The sequence below is a fragment of the Clarias gariepinus genome, chromosome 6, assembly GCF_024256425.1.
Source record: "Clarias gariepinus isolate MV-2021 ecotype Netherlands chromosome 6, CGAR_prim_01v2, whole genome shotgun sequence".
NCBI lineage: Eukaryota > Metazoa > Chordata > Actinopteri > Siluriformes > Clariidae > Clarias > Clarias gariepinus.
Genome location: NC_071105.1, coordinates 5,635,360 through 5,656,956, shown reverse-complemented (window position 1 = coordinate 5,656,956; position 21,597 = coordinate 5,635,360). Strand labels below are relative to the sequence as shown.

The 21,597-nt window shown below is 38.4% G+C and overlaps 1 protein-coding gene across 1 annotated transcript; it reads right to left on the bottom strand.

The window, feature by feature from the left end:
• Positions 1–7,447: 7,447 nt before the first annotated feature.
• LOC128526390 (CMRF35-like molecule 8) lies at positions 7,448–21,371 on the bottom strand. Its single transcript, XM_053498194.1, has 7 exons — positions 21,355–21,371; positions 16,646–16,677; positions 8,938–9,243; positions 8,703–8,807; positions 8,486–8,590; positions 8,243–8,298; positions 7,448–7,955 (listed from the first exon to the last, which is right to left on the bottom strand). Exons 1-7 carry the CDS (start codon positions 21,369–21,371, stop codon positions 7,875–7,877), a joined length of 702 nt encoding a protein of 233 aa, XP_053354169.1. The 3' UTR covers positions 7,448–7,874.
• Positions 21,372–21,597: the final 226 nt, after the last annotated feature.

Below are 21,597 nucleotides of genomic sequence, written 5' to 3'. Positions count from 1 at the left end.
GAACAGCTCATTATTTGTGAGCATCCTGAGATAGGTGTTGCAACACAGGAGATCTGCCCCGTCTGTAATTTATGGTTTTAATGTTTATAATTACATTGCTTTGGTGCCTATGTTCAGGGAAAGTTAGGTGGACACTTATTTCCCGGTGTTTGAAGTGGTGTGAGAAGTCCTGCATACGCCCTTCTTTGGTTTTGGTTGCTGGTGAATTTGGCTGTGGATCCTGTATACGCCCTTCTTTTAAATATGTTTTGTATATATTTGTACATAATTAAGTACTTAGTAGCTTAGTGCAAAGTCGACACCATTTTGTTTGTACAGTACTTTGTTTTCTCCTGATTTGTGAATATAAGGGAGTAAGGGTAGTGTACTGTATTTTTGTGTCATTTCTTTTGGTGCAGGGACATTTTACGTCGGGATTTGGTAAAATGAATTTTGTTTATTATTTTGGCCTTGTCGGCTTTTAAAGCTCACAGCCACCTATTGGGGATTTGCCAGTTCACCTCTGTAAATAAACACTAAGAAAACGCACTACAGTATATGACTCAATCCCTTTTCTTTATTTTTTTATCACCTCTCTATTTTCTTTCTTTTCATTCCTGTTATGGCCCGATCTAGACTGGGGTGTAACAGCGTTAGTAGTGATACTCATTCTTTACATTTTATCATCCTTCGTTCAGTTTAACTTTTTTTCATTTCATTTTGATCAGATTATGACAGTCCTACACAGCTCTATTATAGGGGATTTAAACAGTTTGATTAGGATATGGTCATACAGCTGATTTAACATCTATAAGTTTTGTCTGTGTGCATAAAACTTTTACACAACTGCCACACACAAAACAGTTAAATTTTCTGTTTAAAATTTTAAAAACCTGTAAAAACTACAATACCTACTATAATGTGCACCCTACTTTGTGGCTCTCAGTGTAAAAAGTGTAAGGTTTACCACACTGTCCTACTCTTAGCAGAAAGTCAGAAAAGGAAGCTTTATAAATAACTTTTATGTCTCAATCTGAGGTAGGACTCTTTTTAGTGCTGAATGAACTTTGATTCCTATGGGTGATCCTGAGACCCTTAGTAAATACGGGGCCAGGAATGTACTGTGGTTGTGACAATAACTCTCAGCTGACTTCCTGAAATGTACAAGTGGTGTTGGTGAATGAATGTGTGTACAGTTATGCTATCAGGGATAATCTGCAGACTCTTAATATGGGACTCGATTGACAGAGTGCTATTAAAGGTGACCCCGTAGTTATTCACCTAAGTAGAGGGAGAAACTGAGGAAGCATCGAGGTAGAGTGAGAAACTGTTTCACTTGGATAGAGTAGATTTTGACTTGAGATTTCAGGCAAACCAGGGTGTCACCAAGGGGTGTGACAGAAGGGTGAAAGATGGGAGTCAGGCTGTGTAGACTTTGTAAAATTGTGTGCCATGTGCATAAGAGATGCCCACTAAGCATAGTTGCCAATTCAACTTATATTATGCAACTTTGGGCTTCTTCTACTTTGCAGTTGCTTGAAAATATTATGGGTTGCGGGTCACATTTTTTAAGGCTTGTTTTTAAATGTATGGTTGCTTGACAGAAAAATCTGACAAGCAACTTTATTTTTTACTGTCTACTCATCCTTGTACTAATCAGCACTGTAACACCCTCCCAGACCCCCATGTGGTCCTGCACAGAGCACAAAGCACAAAGATTCGAAAAATCTTTTCTGTTTTATATATATATATGTGTGTGTGTGTGTGTGTGTGTGTGTGAATAATGTGATATGTATATAAGTTATTATTATAGTATTTTTATTTATAATATATTATACTATTATGCACTATTATTATTAAGTTATGTTATGTTGAGCCAGTTTAATGAATTACCTTCACTGAGATGCAGTCACATGATTTATAAGGTAAATCTATAATAACTTTCACTTTACCTTTGAAAGAAAATGTGACACAGCAGTGTTTCTGTTAGGAGCACGCATGTACAAACACAGTAATGGAATCGGTGCTTTTTGACAGAGAGAAAAACAGGATCTTTAACAAGAAAGATCTCGACAAAACACATACAAAATAAAATATGCTTTACACGCACACACGGTCACAGTGTTATAGTAAACAGTACGCACACACGAGGATGTTGATTGTTATAGGATTATCATGGGATACTCGTGATCCGAGGTTCCACTGTAATTACACCTGGGTATGACAAAGTCGAACCCTTTTAAATATAAATCGTAGCTTTAACCTATAATTATAATAGCAGAAACAGTCTTTTACACACTAAGGTTGTATATAGCCTTATTAATTAATTTCATTTTTATCATAACTAGATATTCTGTAAAATTTATTTTTGTCTGTACATGATTCTCTTGATCTCTTTATCCAGAGCTCTGCTGTGGAGGATTGGGTCGAGGGGTGACGGTTGGCCTTTTGGAGCTACTGGAGGACGATGAGGAACAATTGCTGGAGTTGTAGTAGTCCTTAAGGGCCTGGGTGACAATGCAGCAGGTTTAGGATTGATGTTTGGTAAACTCTGTGCTCTAAGCATTAAATTCCTAAAGGACTGGGCGGACACTTACAGTATGAAGCTGTCCAAACAATTGTAATTGGACTTGGAGGGACAGGTCCCCTTGGATTGATACGCTTAGAAACAAACTCAGTTGTCAAAGATTCTTTTTTTGTGTGTCTGACACTTTGGGAAAAAAGTCTTCAAAAGTTAAAACTTTGCCAGTGAAGTGTAAAAATGGTTATGATATTGTAATATTGTAATATAAAAGCAACTGCCGCACACAACACAGTTAAATCACACTATGATCAATTTGGTAATGCCAATTACCCTAATCTGCATGTCTCTGCCTGACTGTGGGAGGAAACCAGAGTACTCGCAGGAAACCCACCAAGCACGGGGGGAACATGCAAACTGCACACACACAGACCCCGAGGTGCAAATTAAAACCACCCTGGAAGTGTATAATATATATACACATATTTTCAGCAAACATTAATGCAAAGTTACTTCTTATGCAATAAATTAAACACAAATAAAAAATAAAAACATTATGGCACTATGCAAAAGTGTGGGAAGTTCCAGAGTCTCAGATTATTTTTACAAGGTTTTAGACCTTAATCAGCTCGTTAGATCTATCATGCTTTGAGGTTGTGTTGCAGCCAGTGGCACAGGTAACGGGTTGAGGGAAAAATGGATACCACCAAATACCAACAAATTTTGGAAGCAAAAATCACACCATCTGTAAAAAAGATGATGTTGAAAAGAGGATGGCTTCTCAGGAAATCCAGTATGGAATACCTCAAGAGACGCAAGCTGAAGGTTTTGGAATGGCCATCACAGTCTCCGGAACATCATTGAAAATTTGTGAGGAGATCTTAAAAGAGCTGTGAATGCAAGCCGACCAAAGAATATTACAGAACTGGAAGACTTTTGCAAGAAAAAATGGGAGAAAATCCCAAGTACAAGAATTGAAAGACTTTTAGCTGGCTATGAAAAAGCATTTGCAAGCTGTGATATCTGCCAGAGGAGTTACTAAGTACTGATTATGCAGGGTGCCTGAACTTTTGCACAGTGCCACAATAATGTTTTATTTTTTTTTATCTTTGCTAAATTCCTGACATAAAAAGTAACTATGCATCAATGTTTGATTTATATACATGCAAAAAGTTGATTTATTTATCAACTTTTAATTGATAATTAAACATCTTATGTAACATCTTACATATTCAGCTGTGTTCCCTTTTGAAAACAAAACAAACAAACAAAAAAACAGTTGGGTCGGTCCTAAAGTCTGAAAGTGTTAGTAAAAGTGCATTTGTGTGGCAATTTACTACAACAACTTATTCATTTATTTATTTATTTATTATTATTATTATTATTATTATTATTATTATTATTACACACTTATTAAATAACAAGTGAAAAATATAATTATGTACATAATTTTTTTTTGAGTTTCTTAAGATTTGCCATATTCCCTTTATACTTTAATGACAGTGTGCGCTCAAACTGGAATGGACTTTATAAGTTTGGGCAAAAACCTGAAGTTCAATGTTTAATTGAATCAATCAAAGCGTTGCCAAAAAATGTGCTTAAATGGAAGAAATATGACTTAGTGTTTACCAAAGTCTCTCTCATTAAATTTCTAATACTCAGACTAAAGACTTGTCTTTCACTGTTATCATACAGGAAGAATTTATTCTTATTTACATATTTTACATTTTCTTTAACAGATATTTTATGAAAACAAGTATCCGTATGAAGCCCCTTGTGGAGGAACTTTGGAAAACCCAATGATCCATGTTTTAGCCAACTGATCAGAGTGTTGTCTAAAATCATGTATTAGTGGAAGGGATATGACTCCTAAAATCTTTTTTTCTACCTTTAACATGGTAGGTTTCTCACCTGTTATGCAGAAGGCCTGGGTTCAAATTTCATTCAATGCCTAATCCCCAGCCACTGAATGCAGTGCCGGTCCCCTAGTCTGGATAAAATTTGAGGGTTGCGTCACGATGGGGATCCTGCGTAAAACCTGTGCCAAGTTGTGTGTGGATCAGATGGACTGCTGTGGCGACCCCTTGACAAGAGCAGCCAAAAAACAAAACCACCACCACCACCGGGCATATTGAATATTTCTTATTAGACTGTTTTTTATTTGCTTTATACTTAACTTTCACAATTTTAAAACTTTCTGTTTATTTCGGAAATTAGAACATAAATGACGCCAAACTAAATTGTTAGTATTTCAAATAGCATGGAAGGAGAGCATCCTGAACAATAGAAAAGCTCTTAGAGTAGCTAGATTAACGTATCTCTACACTCTTATAGAAAATAACAAAAAATAATCCTAGATTTTTATTAAATACTGTGGCCAAATTAACTAGAAATAAGACCACTGCAGAAATCTCCACAACAACATCGTGCAATAGTGAGGACTTCATGTACTTTTTAAATAATAAAATCGTAAATATTAGGCATACAATTAAGGTTTCGAAACCAGAAAATGTAATTGATGCAGATGTTAAACTGACCATGTCAGATCGGACCCTAAAATAGGTTACTCCCGTTGAAGAGAATGAACTAATTTTACTCATGTCTTCTGCAAATTCATCAACCTGTATATTAGATCCTGTACCGACACATTTTCTCAAACAGATAGTGCCAGAAATAACAGAACCCCTGTTGAAAATAATTAATTCTTCACTTATCATTGGGTATGTTCCAAAATCTTTTAAATTAGCAGTTATTAAACCGATTATTAAGAAGTCTGACCTTGACCCCTGTCAGCTGTCCAATTACAGGCCAATATCAAATCACCCCTTCATCTCTAAGATTCTGGAAAAAATAGTAGGCATAGAAATAGCATACATGATCTGTATCAGTCAGGATTTAGGCCTCATCACAGCACAGAGACAGCACACAATAAAGTAGTAAATGACCTCCTATTGGCGCTGATCAGAGTTGTGTAACGATGCTTGTATTACTCAACCTCAGTGCAGCTTTTGACACCATTGATCATAATATTCTTCTTCACAGATTAGAAAATGTAGTAGGAATTAAGAGTACAGCCCTCTCTTGGCTCAGATCCTATTTGACTAATCGTTATTAGTACTGTATGTAGATTTAAATGGTGATTATTCTGCATGTTCTCTAGTGGAGCTTGGTGTTCCACAGGGTTCAGTTTAAGGCCCACTGCTTTTTTCTCTTTACATGCTTCCTTTGGGCAATATAATCTGTAAGCATGGTATTAGTTTTCATTGATATGCTGACGACACACAGTTATCACAGTTATATGTCTCAGCAAAACCAGATGAGAAAAACCAGTTTACTAAAGTTGAGCAATGCGCAAAGGATATAAGAGACTGGATACTAATTAACTTCCTTCTGCTTAATCCTGATAAGACAGAAGTTCTAGTCATAGGACCACGTGCAGCTAGAAGCAAGAACTTAGATTACACTGTAACTTTAGATGGCCTTTCTGTTCTATCTAATGCAACAGTAAAAGATCTCGGTGTGATTATAGATGAAACTGGAAAATATCATCAGGATAGCATTCTTTCACCTCAGAAATATGGCTAAGTTAAGGAATAAACTAGTTCATGCTTTTATTACCTCTAGGTTGGACTACTGTAATGCCTTACTGTCTGGTTGTTCAACTAGGTGCATAAACAAGCTTCAGTTAGTCCAAAATGCAGCAGCAAGAGTCCTCACTAGAACCAGAAAATACGAGCACATCACACCTATCTTATCTTCACTTTATTGGCTCCCTGTAAATTTATTTTTTTTTTATATTATGAAAACTAAAGCAGAGGGCAGAGCTTTTTTTTACAAAGCCCCAAAGTTATGGAATGGTCTTCCAAATAGTGTTCGGGACTCATACACAGTCTCCGTGTTTAAGTCTATGCTAAAAAACTATTTATTTAATCAAGCATTTTTGTAAATAGACTTGCCTTAGATAAAGAAGCTGATCTAGGAGATTCATGGACGTAGAGTACTATGGTGAACTTGTATGTTTAGATGCTGTCTTCCCCAATCTTATTGATCACTCAGGTTTGTTGATGGTGAGGTGATTGTTTGCTTTCCATCTCAGGGAGCCCTCATGTCTGTGTTTCCTTCTGTCTCTTCCTTTTAGTTATGCTGTTGTAGTTAGTCCTGCCGGAGTCTGTGCTTGTGCTCTACACTAAATATACTAAATATACATTCACCTTATGCCCTGTGTGTCTCTTTAGGATGCGTCTGGTGTCCGAGGACGGTTTCACTCTACCATGAAGACGGTTCTGGCCTCGACTGATGTTGACAGCTGTTTCTCTGAGGACTTGACTTGGCTGCAGTCGTTCGATAGTTCAGGACTGAAATTTCCTACGAGTCTACCTGAGCCTCCAATAACTACCTGGACTCCATATTAACATAAATCAACATCAACTGTTATAGCTGAACTGCCTGTCACCTAACACACAGTATAAATGTCAGATCAATTCCTGCTTTCTGTTTCACCCAGATGAGGATGGGTTCCCTGTTGAGTCCGGTTCCTCTCAAGGTTTCTTCCTATTACCATCTCAGGGAGTTTTTCCTTGCCACTGTCGCCCACGGCTTGCTCACCAGGGACTATCTGAGCATTTTGATTCATACACATCATTCTTTTGATTGTGTAAAGCTGTTTCGCGACAATGACAATTGTTAAAAGTGCTGTACAGATAAAATTGAATTGAATTAAATTATTTCCAGGTTTAAAATAATAATTTAAAAAAAAAATGTCGCAGACATTGGCCCCAACTGTATGTACCGTATATAAAATATTGGTTCAAGAACTGACCTGAGATAAGAACCTACTGCTTAGAAACAATACTATGCACTTGGAAAAGGTTCAAAGTTTATTAATACAGTATCAAAATTCAACATAGCTTAATTAACTCAATTAAAAAATACCAGTGCTCCTTTAAAAAAAATGACAGAATTACTTTTTCTCTTTCTAGTGAAACAGAAAGCATGAGGACGTCTGATATAAGACACAGATCAGTTATAATGAGTGTGGTCACTATAAGAGAAAGTAAGATGATAATCATGTAAACAAAAAAAGTGAAGTGAAAAGTGAAGTGGGAGTTTCAAGCTAATTTTCACAGTTTGCTGGTAGTATACGTGAAATGTCTTTACTTATCTCTTTCTTTTAGCAATACTTTTTTGTAAAGAAACTATTTAAGAGTGTAATCTTACACACATTTCCATACATACCAAAGAGAAAATACATGTTTTATTTCTTGCAATGGTTTACATACCATAGTCACATACAACGTATAACATACTCCATACATACATTACATACATATAAATATTTAAAATGGGAAAATACAAAGATGAATGCTTAATTCAACTACATTACGTTGGCATAAATGCTTTGAGAAGGTTCAGAAAGGATTGTGGGTAGCATGTTGCAGTAATCTGCGGAAGTTCCCTAATCAGAGGCAAAAGAGCGTCTGGTGTATTTAACCCACTTATAATCAGAGACAGTAAACACAGAGGAACAGAAACTAAATGTATAATTTTTTAAAATGGTTTTTAAAAGACAATAATATTTAGTACTGAAGTTTAGTACACACACACACACACACACACACGCACGCACGCACGCACGCGCACGCACGCACACACACACACACAAACACACACACACACACACACACACACACACACACACACACACACACACACACACACACACACATTGTTGAAGACATTTACCTCTGGCTTAATTCCTGCATCTTGGCCAGTACATCCACCAGTAAAAGAAGTTCCTGCTAAAAAAATATTACCATTAGATGTTATTATAACAAAAAATTGTCATGTTGTGTATTTTTTCAAATATTATTCATATAAATAATTAACCAAAAACGTAAAACCCTTCAGACATAATTACGTACAGTAGCAAACCATGTAGTAATTAATTAAATACATTTCTTTATAGATTGTTTGTAAAGATTTGACCTTGCATCCTGCGTCTCTTCTGTAAAACCACAATGAGGAATATGACTCCAATTAAAAGCAATGCCAGAGTTACAGACACAGGGATCACAGTGGAAGCTTGAAATCCTGAAGGAGTAAAAAACAAACACTTAAACCTACATGCTGATCATTCATGAGACATCAGATTCAAAGTCTTGGAGTTAGATTATAGGTGTGATGTGAATCTGAGCAGAATCACCTGCTGGAGGAGAAGCTGATATAAGCTCAAATGATGATGAAGATGATGATGATGATGATGATGAAGGCTGTATTGGTTCCCAGGTTGAAACAGGAACATGTGGGTCTAAAGTAGTTTGGTATGTTTGGTAAAAAAAATAAATGAAATTAAGTCGTTAGTCAAATCTAGTACATGACATCAATGATAACAGTACCGATACAACACAGTGCAGTGTACAGTCTCTCTACAGACTCACCAACTGTCAGGTTGATCTGTGTGAAATAAACCTTGTATCCATTATCAGATTCCCAGGCTGCTTCAGCTCCACACCAGTATTCACCAGAGTCTCGCTCAGTTACATTTCTAATACTCACACTCAAGATTCGTCTTTCTCTGTCATCATACAGGGAGAATTTCCTTTTATGAGAACAAACTGAATCATGCAGCTCAATCTTGCAGAGAAACTTGGGATTACTCCTGAGGGATTCTGGGTATTTACAGCTAAAGTTCAAATCTTCTCCCACATGAACGGTCTCACTGATGGACTTCTCATAGGACAGACCTGCAAATCACAATTGATCAGATCAGTTTGTATGTGTATATTCAATGTAATCCAATTCAGTTCAATTCTAATAAAATCAATTCAAGTCAATTCAACTTAATTGTATTTTTGTTTGTATTAGCACTTTTAACAGTGGTCATTGTCGCAAACAGCCTTACAGAATAAAAAATACAATTAGAGAAGTGAGTTTAAAATGTTCACTACCGTTCAAAAGTTTGGGGTCACCTGCAAATTTCTTTGTTTAGTGATTTCAAAACTATAAAATAACACATATAGAATTAGGTAATTAATAGTTAGTTGTTATTTTAAGACACAGAGGTCAGCCTTTCTGTAATAGTTCTTGCAAAACCAGTATGGTCAAGTGCATTTGCAAAATCCGTCAAGCACCATAATGAAACTGGCTCTCATGAAGGCCGTCCCAGGAGGGCGAGACCAAAACCTACCTCTGCCGCAGACGAGAAGTTCATTTAGAGTTATCAGCCTGAAAAATGACCAATTAACAGCCCCTCAGATTAGAGGCGTTATGAAGTCTTTACAGAGCAGAAGTAGCAGAAACATCTCACCATTAACTGTTCAAAGGAGATTAATGCATTTTTTGGACGCCTTCAGCATCCCTTTACAATGTAAAAAGAAATAAAAATCAGGAACCATCATGGAGAAAGTGACACCAAACTTTTGAACGGTAGTGTATATATATCATATATAAAAAATATCATATTATACCTGTACAGTATACGTGTCCTAACTCTAATGAACAACTCTTAGACCTTTATGTTTTTTTTTTTTTTTGTCAAACAATCGTAATTATAGCTACTCTTTTCTCCTAAGTTCAGCTTCAGTACACGGAAAGCTGTAGAGAAAAAAATATTCATTATCTTGGTAGTTAATGAAAAATATAAAGAGTAGAAATAAGTTAAAATGATGCTTACGTGTGGTACTAAAATATAAGTATTTGGTATTTAGTCTAATGCATCTAGAGCTTTGGGAAGATAAACAGAAAGCAGTGGTTAGAGACTCACCTTCTTTAACCATCAGTTCCACCGGTGTGTAAATGTCTGTCCATGATTGTATATCAACTGCACAGTGGTACGTCCCAGTGTCATGTACAGTGAGCTCTCTGATCATCACCCTGAACTCTGCTGATTTGGTGTCATCATACAGTGAGAATCTTCCTGAATTTATCCACTCATCTTTACCTCCTGTCTTTATTTGATCAGAACAACCCGGTGATGAACCCTTACAGAAATATTTCTCATTTTGTGTGTATCCTGTATCATACTTGCACTTGATAAGGACTCCTCCTCCTGAATATCCTGTTACTTCCTTGGAATCTCCTCCATCTAACAAAACACCAAACATCCATCTGAGCAAAACCTTCCTTCATGTAACACTGCTGCTGAGAGTGAGGATTATTCTGAAGTGCATTTCTTTACCTGAGATCAGACAGAGGGTGAAGATGAGGAGGATCTTCATCCTGAGTTCACACTCACACATCTCCACACCAACTCCACTTCAGAAAGATATTTAAGCTCCTGTTCTGTTACACACTCTTACTGTCTCTGTTCTGCTCTTTTAGTATGCTCGTGTTTTTATCTTTGTCTTAACAACAGTGTGATACAAGTGGTCACTTCCCCTTCCAGCTGTTTGAGAAAAAAAGCCATAAAGTAAGTGTATGTGTGGAAAAACACAAGTGAAATACACTCAGTTAATCATTGTTTATACTGCTTTATCCTGGGGATATCTTTAAGGGGAGAGGTTGGGTACATCCTGATGTGCCAATCCATCGTGGGGCACGCACAAATACACACACACATGCACAAACACTCACTCTCACACACACACACACACACACACACACACACACACACACACACACACACACACACACACACACACACACACACACATTCACAGTTCATTCCCAGACTTAGAGCAAGTTGGAAACATCAATTAGTATAACCTGTATGTCTTTAGACTGTGGGAGGAAACTTAAATACCCGGAAGAAACCCACCAAGCACAGGGAGAATACAAAAGCTTTAAAATTTTCAACATATCAAATTAGCTTTTGGTCAGGTACAGTACAGTGTGCAAACAATCACATGAAGTACTGGAATTGGGTTATGAAGCCATGGGTTGTCCAAGGCATTATTAAAACTTGGAAGGAGTGTGTTGAACTGTCGAGTTTTACAAAGGAATGTGGTCAAAATAAAAATTAATGAATATTTATGTTCAGAGATCACCTAAACACTTGGGTGAAATTGCATCATCAGTAGAAAGCCCAGCAATCTACTTTTTTCAGTGTGAGGAGAACTCACAGGATTGGGTCTAAACAGCAGTGTGTCCATAAGAAAAAAGTTTCTGTTTGTTAAGCAGCATAAAGATTGAACTCTGGATGTGATCTGATGAATTTTGTCTTGGTGAAAAGGGAAGTGCATGAGGTGTTGCATCACTCTACAAGCTTCTGGAGGCAAATCTGGGGTTGGGCATATTCCAAGAGCATATTCCAAGACTCAGATTTTAAAGGAGTGGTTCTGGGATTATGAGGAATTATTTTCACACATGAACTGGCCACCACACTTCATCGTGTAATCTTATCTAAGGGCAGTCAAACAAAATATTAGCTTTGGTGACTTTTTTGGGCCAGGCTATGTATTTTTTTCATTCTGCTCCATTGACAAAATGCCCTTACTGCCTTTTAGAACACAAAGTGTGTAACAGAGGAAGGAAGTCTATAATGAAAACACTTGGTGCAGTATGGAGCTGCACCACAGGATGTTTTGATGTTTATAAGAATCTAATTTAATTAGATAAAATTTGATTAAATTATAAAAAATTGTAATGTTTATAAGAATCTAAATTAATATCAACTAGTTTTTACATCTTCATACTATTTGGCTTCGCCTTTTTTCCCCCATTTTTTGCACTTTTTGGAGAACGCACGAGTTTCTTCTACTGTAAGAACAACAAACGGAATTTAGCTTAGAACAACTAAACTCTGACTCAGGTACGTTATAATGTCTAATGTTCAGCTCATTTAGTGTGTAGAATGCAGGATGCTTAGACATTCTTCCTCCGTCGTTGATAATTTTACTTGTGATAGTTGTGTGTTAGTGAGCACAATATATTAGCGTTAGAGGAGCGCATCCAGACTTTGGAGAGGTTTAGAGAGTGCAAGAGCAGCATTATTCCTGTAGCGGACAGTCTGGGTGCCACAGGCGGAGATAACCAGCCCCCGACTCCGGCATTAGAGCCCTCACAGCGGGGCGAGTGGGTGACGACTCGGCGGCATACTCGTTCAGCCAAAGCTAACGCTAAGGCTAGCCCACCGGAGCACACCTCTTCTGCCCTTCACGTGTCCAACAGGTTTGCTCTCCTTAGTGATGCCCCCGCTGAGAAGCCTGAAAGAGCTCTGGTTATAGGAGACTCTATAATAAGGCACGTGAAATTAGCCAGGCCTTTAGGGGCGCAAGCGGCAGTGGTTAGGTGTATCTCAGGAGCCAGAGCACCGGACATAGCAGGTAATCTTAGGGCTCTAGGACAGCATAGGTTCTCCAAGATAGTAGTACATGCTGGAGCTAATGATATACGCCTTCGTCAGTCAGAGGTTAGCAAGAATAACTTTACAGAGGTGTTCAAATTCTGCTGGTCCCATCCCAATGAGACGTGGCGACATAGCTTACAGCAGGGTATGGTCGCTGAACCGCTTGAAGTCCAGGTGGTGCTCTCAATTCTTGCAACTCATAGTCTCAGAAGAGGCCTAGTTAATCGGTGACAATCCAGAGCCCAGGCCAGGGAGCAGACAGACAGGCTAAACCAACTGTCTGCTAGCTGCATATAGTCGTCACTCAGGGTTCACTGTATAGAGACTGTGTCTGTTCCCTGAGCTACAGTAAGCAAAAATTTAGAAAGACTCAGAAAGTCTGTTTTAGTAATTTAATTAACATAGATACCACAAACTTTGATCACACTGAAAGCGCAGCCGGCACCTCTGATCTGAACCTAGGACTGTTAAATATTATTTCTCTCACATCTAAAGCAGTTATTGTTAATGAAATTATCACGGATCAGGAGTTTGATATACTCTGTTTAACAGAAACCTGGATTAAACAGAATGAGTATGTAGCTTTAAATGAAGCTAGTCCTCCTGGATACAGCTACATACACCAGCCTCGGTTAACTGGTAGAGGAGGAGGCGTCGCAGTTATTCACAATGATAATCTGGCTATCCTACAAAAACACGGACGCAAATGTAATTCATTTGAAATTCTCTATAGTAACATAAGTGTAGCTACAAATATAAAGTCAGCTTAGTCGATCTCACTAATTATCATTTACAGACCTCCAGGGCCGTACTCTGAATTTTTCGTAAATTTGCAGATTTTCTCTCAAACCTAGTCAATTCTGTAGACAAAGTGTTAATTGCTGGAGATTTTAATATTAGTTTTGAGATTCCAAAAGACCCTGTGCGTAGAGCATTTATGTCCATACTGGACTCGGTAGGAGTAAATCAGTGTGTAGTAGGACCCACTCATAAAGCAGGTCACACTTTAGATTTAATAATATTCTTGAAATTAAGTATAAGAAATTTATTTACAATTCCACTGTCTAAAGTTATCACTATCTTGTCTCAATTCAAGTGTGTCATAGTAATTACGTACGCACAGCGCCGCGCTACCGTATGAAACGTACATTTACATCAACTACCACACAGAGCTTTATCAGTAATCTCCCAGAGTTACCAACTTTGATTAGATCACCGTCTGACCCCACAGAACTCGATCAGGCGACTGAATATTTAGAGTCGACATTTCGCTATACCTTAGATAATGTAGCTCCAGTTAAAAAAAAAATTATTAGAGATAAGAAACTTGCTCCCTGGTATAACGATCACACGCGCACTTTAAAACAGACCGCTCGGAAATTAGAACGGAAATGGCGTCAAACTAAATTGATAGTATTTCAAATAGCATGGAAGGAGAGCATCCTGAACTATAGAAAAGCTCTTAGTGTAGCTAGAAGAACATATCTCTCCACTCTTATAGAAAATAACAAAAATAATCCTAGATTCTTATTTAATGCTGTAGCCAAATTAACTAGAAATAAGACCACTGCAGAAATCTCCACAACAACATCGTGTAATAGTGAGGACTTCATGAACTTTTAATAAAATTAGTAAAATTAAAATTTACTTATTAAATAATAAAATTGTAAATATTAGGCATAAAATTGAGGTTTTGAAACCAAACAATGTAATTGATGCAGATGTTAATCTAGCCATGTCAGACCAGAACCTAGAATACTTTACTCCCCTTGAAGAGAATGAACTAATTTCACTCATCTCTTCCGCAAATTTATCAACCTGTATATTAGATCCTGTACCGACACATTTTTTTTAAAGTTTGTACCAGCAATAACAGAACCCCTGTTGAGAATAATTAATTCTTCACTTATCGTTGGGTATTTTCCAAAATCTTTTAAATTAGCAGTTATCAAACCGATTATTAAGAAACCTGACCTTGACTCCTGTCAGCTGTCCAATTACAGGCCAATATCAAACCTCCCCTTTATCTCTAAGATTCTGAGAAAAGATAGTAGCGGAGCAGCTATGCTCATATCTACATAGAAATAGCTTACATGAACTGTATCAGTCAGGATTTGGACCTCATTATAGCACAGAAACAGCACTCGTTAAAGTAGTAAATGACCTCCTATTGGCCTCTGATCAGGGTTCTGTGGGAGATTTTTTTGTCTTCCACCTGTTAATGTTGCCTTAAGTAAATATCGAACAAACACAGTGTTATTAGTAAAAAGAATCAAAGAGAGACTCAGGACTTCTGGATGAAGTAAGCAGGATTTATTGCCGCAATAAAACCCAAGTGAGCCGAACATGCAATGCTTAGGTCATAAATCAAAGCATTATCAAGAGCAGACTGCCCGACAGCCACACGCAGGCCCTTTATATACAGTTTTCAAGGGGGGGGCACACCTTATCTTATCTCCTGTACAATTTTTTTCCCCAGCCTTGGTAATATTAACCCACTATAATCCAATTTCTTCCAGTAAATTGACCCATTATATTATTATATTTACATTTCTCTTATCTTTTACCATTACGTCATACACCTCGCTATCTGACTCCTCCCCGCTCTCATAGCTTTTTCCCATTATAATTCATTGCCTTTAATAATTTTTTTCCATTATTTTTAAAATATGTTTTTTTTTATAAGACTGGTTCTGTGTCTCTGGTCCCTTTATGCAGGCCAATGTGTGTTGCTATTTGTATGTGTACTCAGCATGAGTAAAGCCCATTAAACAGACATGTATTGTTAGTTTCAGTTGTGCACTTTTCATTAAAATATGTGTGCTTATCTGGTATCTGTCACCTGTGTGCTTATCTTCTGTCCTTGTTTTTTTTTTGTTAGTTGTTCCAGGTTTTTTTCTATCCTTCCTGCTTTGCCCTTGGTTTTTTTTATCTGTTGGTTGTTCCTGGTTTAGTCTACAGTTCTCATGAGACAGACCATGTATAAGCATCTCTTTGTTTGGTATCATGTAGATGCACATACTAGTTTATTTTTGTGTCTACTTTTTTAACTCAGTATTCTTAAAACTGATCGTGTGTCTTTTGGATATGTGTCTATATTCTTACAAAGACATGTGTATGTGTATCCAACACTTGTTTTAAGCCTTCATTAGGTCAGTAGACATTGCTAAGACAATCCAAACAGTGAATTAGGGTCCCTGTGGAACAAAGACAGAGTGTTAAGATTTTTGCTTCCCTCATCCATCATTAGCTCACGGTCCTCATTGGTGTATTCAAGAACGTACAGGTCCTTGCAGTTTAATAGGAATGATAGTGGAATGAAATACGGTTTGTCTGCAACCTAAAAAAGAAGATCTAACCACCGCCAAGGTGTGTTAAAGGCGTTCAGCGCTCATTGAATGGCTGTGGGAGTATCTGTCCACAAGATGTCATCCCCAACATTACTTTAGTTATGGTCTGTGTTGTTTCCATATAGATATAGTCAAATCTAACCATTCCACAAGGATCATTTGTAGCCCAATCCTCCTCCAGTTCAATACCACTACAAAGGCCTAGTTCTAGGTGCCTTCCAAGCTGATATGAGGTTGTTGCCAGGCGAAGTCCACTGCCTCCATCGAGGTCAAACGTTTTCTGTGTCTTAGCCTTGAGCTATTTGAAGTTCCTTGCCACAACATCAGCCATGGTAATGAACTTCTTAGGCCATCTTGGATCTTTCGGATGCCAGTCGGCCAGATGGTGTCTCAGCTCATCCCAGCGTTTCTTTGGGGCTGTTTTCACATCCTTTTTCCATATGCCACAGCAGATTGTACAGGAAACCCTCCACCATGGATCAGGCACTGGTTCCATCCTGCAATACAAACAAAACAATACAATACAAAACGTGTATAGCAGAAACAAAACAAACACAGAAACAAAACATAAAACATGCTTCTACAGATACTACTTTGTCTCTGATATAGTTACTCAAAATATGGATTAAATGATACTGTAGATTAAAATATGTCATTACGCTGGGCAATTTTCAGCATACATGTGATTGATAAGGATAAACAATTTTCAGTATACATGTAATTGATAAGGATATAGTCTCTGGTTCTTCATACAGCGTGGTCAGTCACTGTTCCATCATTTGCATGTTAATGGACTTCTCCCTGCCGTCCTCATATGGTGGCACCTGCCTTCGGTAGTCGACAACAACCATATATGTTGCGTCCTATTGCTTCTATCATGGCACACGATGCAGTCTCTTTCGGTTAAAGACTCCGCTGTGAATTTCAGCCATTGGTATAACAGGTGCTTTCTTTATTATTTGTGGAATTATTGTTACATATGCTGCTGACTCAACAGACGATATTCTGAGTTGGTTAAGTACCTTTACATAACATCCCTCCCAATCCGGTAGTATTAAACATGATCTCTATATCTTACCCTTTGCCGACTTATTGACTTATTGAATGACCTGGTCATTCGATTCGATCTGTTTTCACCACTTTGTGATCTGTTTTCAACCACTAAGATGTATCATTTTCCTTGTTTCCTAGGTTCCCCCATGTCCACATAGTCACACATTATTGTGTCTGAACGGCCCATCTGGTTCTGGAATATGTCCTATTGGTGATGTAAAGTGCTTTCTATTGTTAAATCCAGCACAGATGTCGCAGAACTGTGATACTGTAGCATTCGATGAACCATAGGACCTAAATAAGGCAACCACCATGCATTTTAGATTTTTTATTATTTTTTATTTTAAAAAATTTTTCACTTCCCCTTTTGCTACGTAATCATTACCATGAGCTTGCTGTATCAAGGTTATGAGGAAACCGATGCTCGATTCTGGTAAACTTGATCCACTATCTATCTGTGGACTTGGTTCCGTTTGCATTGTTGATTCTGGCATCATGCTTATCTGTTATACTGCTGCTTTCTTTGCTACTTCATCTGCTGCTTCATTTCCATCACTAACAAAAGTACTATCTTTTTTATGTGCTGTACACATTTGACTATGGCTAGACTACATGGTAGTTTGATTGCATTTAATAGCTCTGCTATTGCTTCTTCATGTACTACTGATGTTCCGTCCGCTCTTTCGTAACCTCTTTGTGCCCATATGGGGCCATACAAATGGCATATTCCATATGCGTGAGCTAAATCAGTATATATTGTATATGCTTTTCCTTCTCCTATCTTACAGGCGCCTGACGAAACAATTAACTCGGCTAACTGGGCGGAATAGGGTAGTGGCACATGTTCTGCTTGTACTATTCTAAATGCTTTTCCATCTAGAGCTGGTGTTACTATAGCATAGTCTGCTTTATTGCTATCCCTATCTTTAAAACACGACCCACAGTACAATGAATATACAGAGGCTGGTTTTCTAAATCTTGGCATGTCTTTAGAGGTTTTGCTGACCCTAGGTGACAATCGTGGGGGTCTTCCTCTGCTGGAGTCATTATGCGATCTGCTGGATTTACTGTCTGACAATCGTATGGTTAATTCAGGTACATCATATCCTGTTCTTCTGGCATTTGTAATTTCAAACTATGGGCTGGTCAGGAGTTCATGTAATACATGGGTGGTATACGACTGGATGTCCCCTGGTAATTGATGAGGCTTTCTGATAAGCAAATGCTGCCGCTGCCATCCCTCAGTATCCCTCACTTTAATATTACCAAGTGCTGTACTATAATAAACAATTGGTTGCTTGCTAGGACCTTGTTGTTGAGTCAGAACCCCTGTGGCAAAACAGCTACATTCTGAGACATACAGGTGGAATGACTTATTATACTCTGGGCTAGCGAGTACTGGTGCTCTACAGAGTTTTCTCTTTTGCTGTTCAAAAGCCTCCAGTTCTTCAGGTGTCCATTCTAACACTGCACTATTTTTTGTTTGTCCAGCTGCTTTGACTATTGCTCTCAGTGGTGCTGTTTTTAATGCAAAGTTACAAATTCAGTCTCTACTAAATCCTACCTAGAAAAGACAGCATCTCTTTTACAGTCCGTGGTTTAGGGGCTTTTAATATTGCTTCTATATGTTCAGGAGATATGTGTCTAGATGTTCCTTTTAACACTCTGCCTAGATATTCTGCTTCCAACTTTTCTCTACTAACTTTGTCCATTTTCAGCTATTTCATGTAGTGGAATACTATCAAATGCTGAACATAAATCCATGACAATGTACCACTGAGTATATTCTGGTATATTAGACAGTGGTGTGTGTGGATCAGGCATTACAGGTAATTCTCCTTTTACAATTTTATTTATGGCTCGTAAGTCATACACAAGTCTCTATTTATCTGAGTTGGGCTTTCTGACAGGAAATATGGGAGTATTACAAGGACTTTTAATGGGTATTAATACTCTAGCTTCTAATAACCCATTTATTGCAGGCTTAATACCTGTTATAGCTTGAGGTGTCAGTGGGTATTGTCGTTGATAAGTCAATGTTGCATTTAGTCTTATTTTTATAAAGACTTGTCCTCCATACTTAACTAATCCTACATCTGTAGAATGTCTTGTTCATAGTTTCTCTGGGATTGTTTTCAGCAATTCCTCCTCTATTGCTAATCCTTTTTTTATCTATCTGCCCTACCATCTTAAATGACATTTGTGTGTGCGATGACAACAGAATGTTACACATCCCCCTCTGAGGGTGTGTTGACAACAGCATGTTCCCGTCTATCTCTGTGTGTGTTGCACTCATTCTGTCTATTCCTGAAAAGTTTTTTTTTTTTCAATCTTTTGTCTTGTAAAATATGTACACAAGGATTAGTGGTTTGTACCCATTCAGTTACTTCAGCTGCCGGTTTGACCATCAGTCCTCGTTCTTTGTTTTAATCCTCGTTTTCGATTGTGTTTTCTTCTCCCACTAACAGAGAGATGTGGGGAGCTGTTATATACTTGATGCCAGTGTTCCAGTTGTTCAGTCAAGTGTACATTGATGGCTGCTCCGGCAGCACCTACGATTATATCTCCTAATGCCACATCAATGATTGTGTTCTCTATGACATCTGTCCACAACCGTGCTTATTCTCATCTTGACTTTTTGGGTCATAGTACATGGTGCAGTGCAATGGCAGGCTCACTCTTCTGCAATCTGGTCGTTGGCGCGTCCTTTTTTTTCAATGCCCTCCCTCTCATATTCTGCTTTACTGAAAGTCTCAGACTCACGCTCTCTACTACAGCACACCTCCACGCCTCTGCATTTACTCCACGCATACAGATTTCATGGCTCCGAGCACGCGCACCTGCTGACACAGTCACGCCCCTACGGAGCTCGACCAAAGCCACTCGCGTGCTGCCACTCTGCACCTGCTTCTGGATCCAGCCACCAAGCCCAAGAGTCTCTCTTTCCTGACAGAATAATCCAGCCATCATAAATCCAGCAGGATTGGACAGAATCAGACAAGAACTGGAGTATCAAGGTGCGCTCCTTGGAAAAAACCAGGAGGAGTTTGCCACCACCAGGCAGGCACTAGCTGATGTCACGGCCTGCGTGCAGCACCTCCAGATGCCTACAGCTCGGGGCATAACCCCAGAGCCCCCGCAAGAGCCACGCCTACCAGCCCCTCTCACCTACAGAGGGGAAGCAGTAACCTGTAGATCATTCTTATCCCAATGTTCGCTGATCTTTGAACTGCAAGCCTCCACCTTCTCTTCAGAAAGGTCCCGGGTAGCCTACGTGATCACACTCCTCACCGGGAGAGCCCGGGAGTGGAGTACAGCCCTCTGGGACGCTCGCGACTCATGCTGCGAGAGATTCGAGAACTTTTCGGGGGAGATGAGAAGGGTTTTTGGACACTAGCTGCCTCGAGTGGATGGAACGACAGAGCCCTAGCAGACGTTTTTCTAGAGGAGTTGTCAGAGGCACTCAAGGACAAGCTAGTCAGTCACCCGCAAACTTCCCTCCAACCTCCACGAACTTATGGATCTCGCGGGGAGGATTGACTCACGTCTTTGTTCTAGACGCCCTACCCGGAGGTCACCCCACGCTAGGAGACCTCCTCCTTCCAGAACACCTCACCCATCTTCTCCCCCATCTCAGAGCAATCAGGAGGAGCCCATACAGCTGGGCAGAACCCGCATCTTGTCGTGGCAGATTTGCTGTGTACTATGCCAATTTTCCAAAACAAAATCAATAACTACTCAAGCACTGAAATAGCAAAAGAGTTTATTGCAGCCAAAAGTAAATGGACAGCACTGGGCCAGCCAGACAAAAGACAAACCGACAAACTGCGAAGCTGTCTATCTCTCACCTCCTCTAACTTCCCTAATTTTACATGGTTTATATACCTTCATTTAACACTTACATCATTGTTTGCTCCTCCTTAAGTCAAGAAATCATTTAATATTTATGAGATGTAAGCCAATTTTGCCTAGGTTTGGTTGATGTAGCACCTCCCAATTGCGTAATCTTTTTTTTTCTTTTTTCCATCTCATATTTATTTAAGTCTGGGCCTAAGAAGTCTTATGCTTTCCCTTTTTTTGGAGAAAATTTGGTTTGTTCCTTTTTCTTGACCAGACCATTGACCACCGCTGGTGACTTGAGGTTTTGCTGAAGCCGCAATCAATTTTTTTGAATTTTCCTCATCAAGGTGTGTAAGTGTTCTATTTACATAATTATATTTAATTTTTTATTATTCCCATCACAGTATATTTTGTCTTATTTGTTTTTAACTGTCCATTATATATATTTTAGAGATTTTTTAATATTTTAGAGACATTTATAGAAATTATTTGTCTATTAGTACTTTAACATATGTTCTGGTTATTCATTTGGATTATGCTTATAACTAATTAATTTAACAGATTATTTT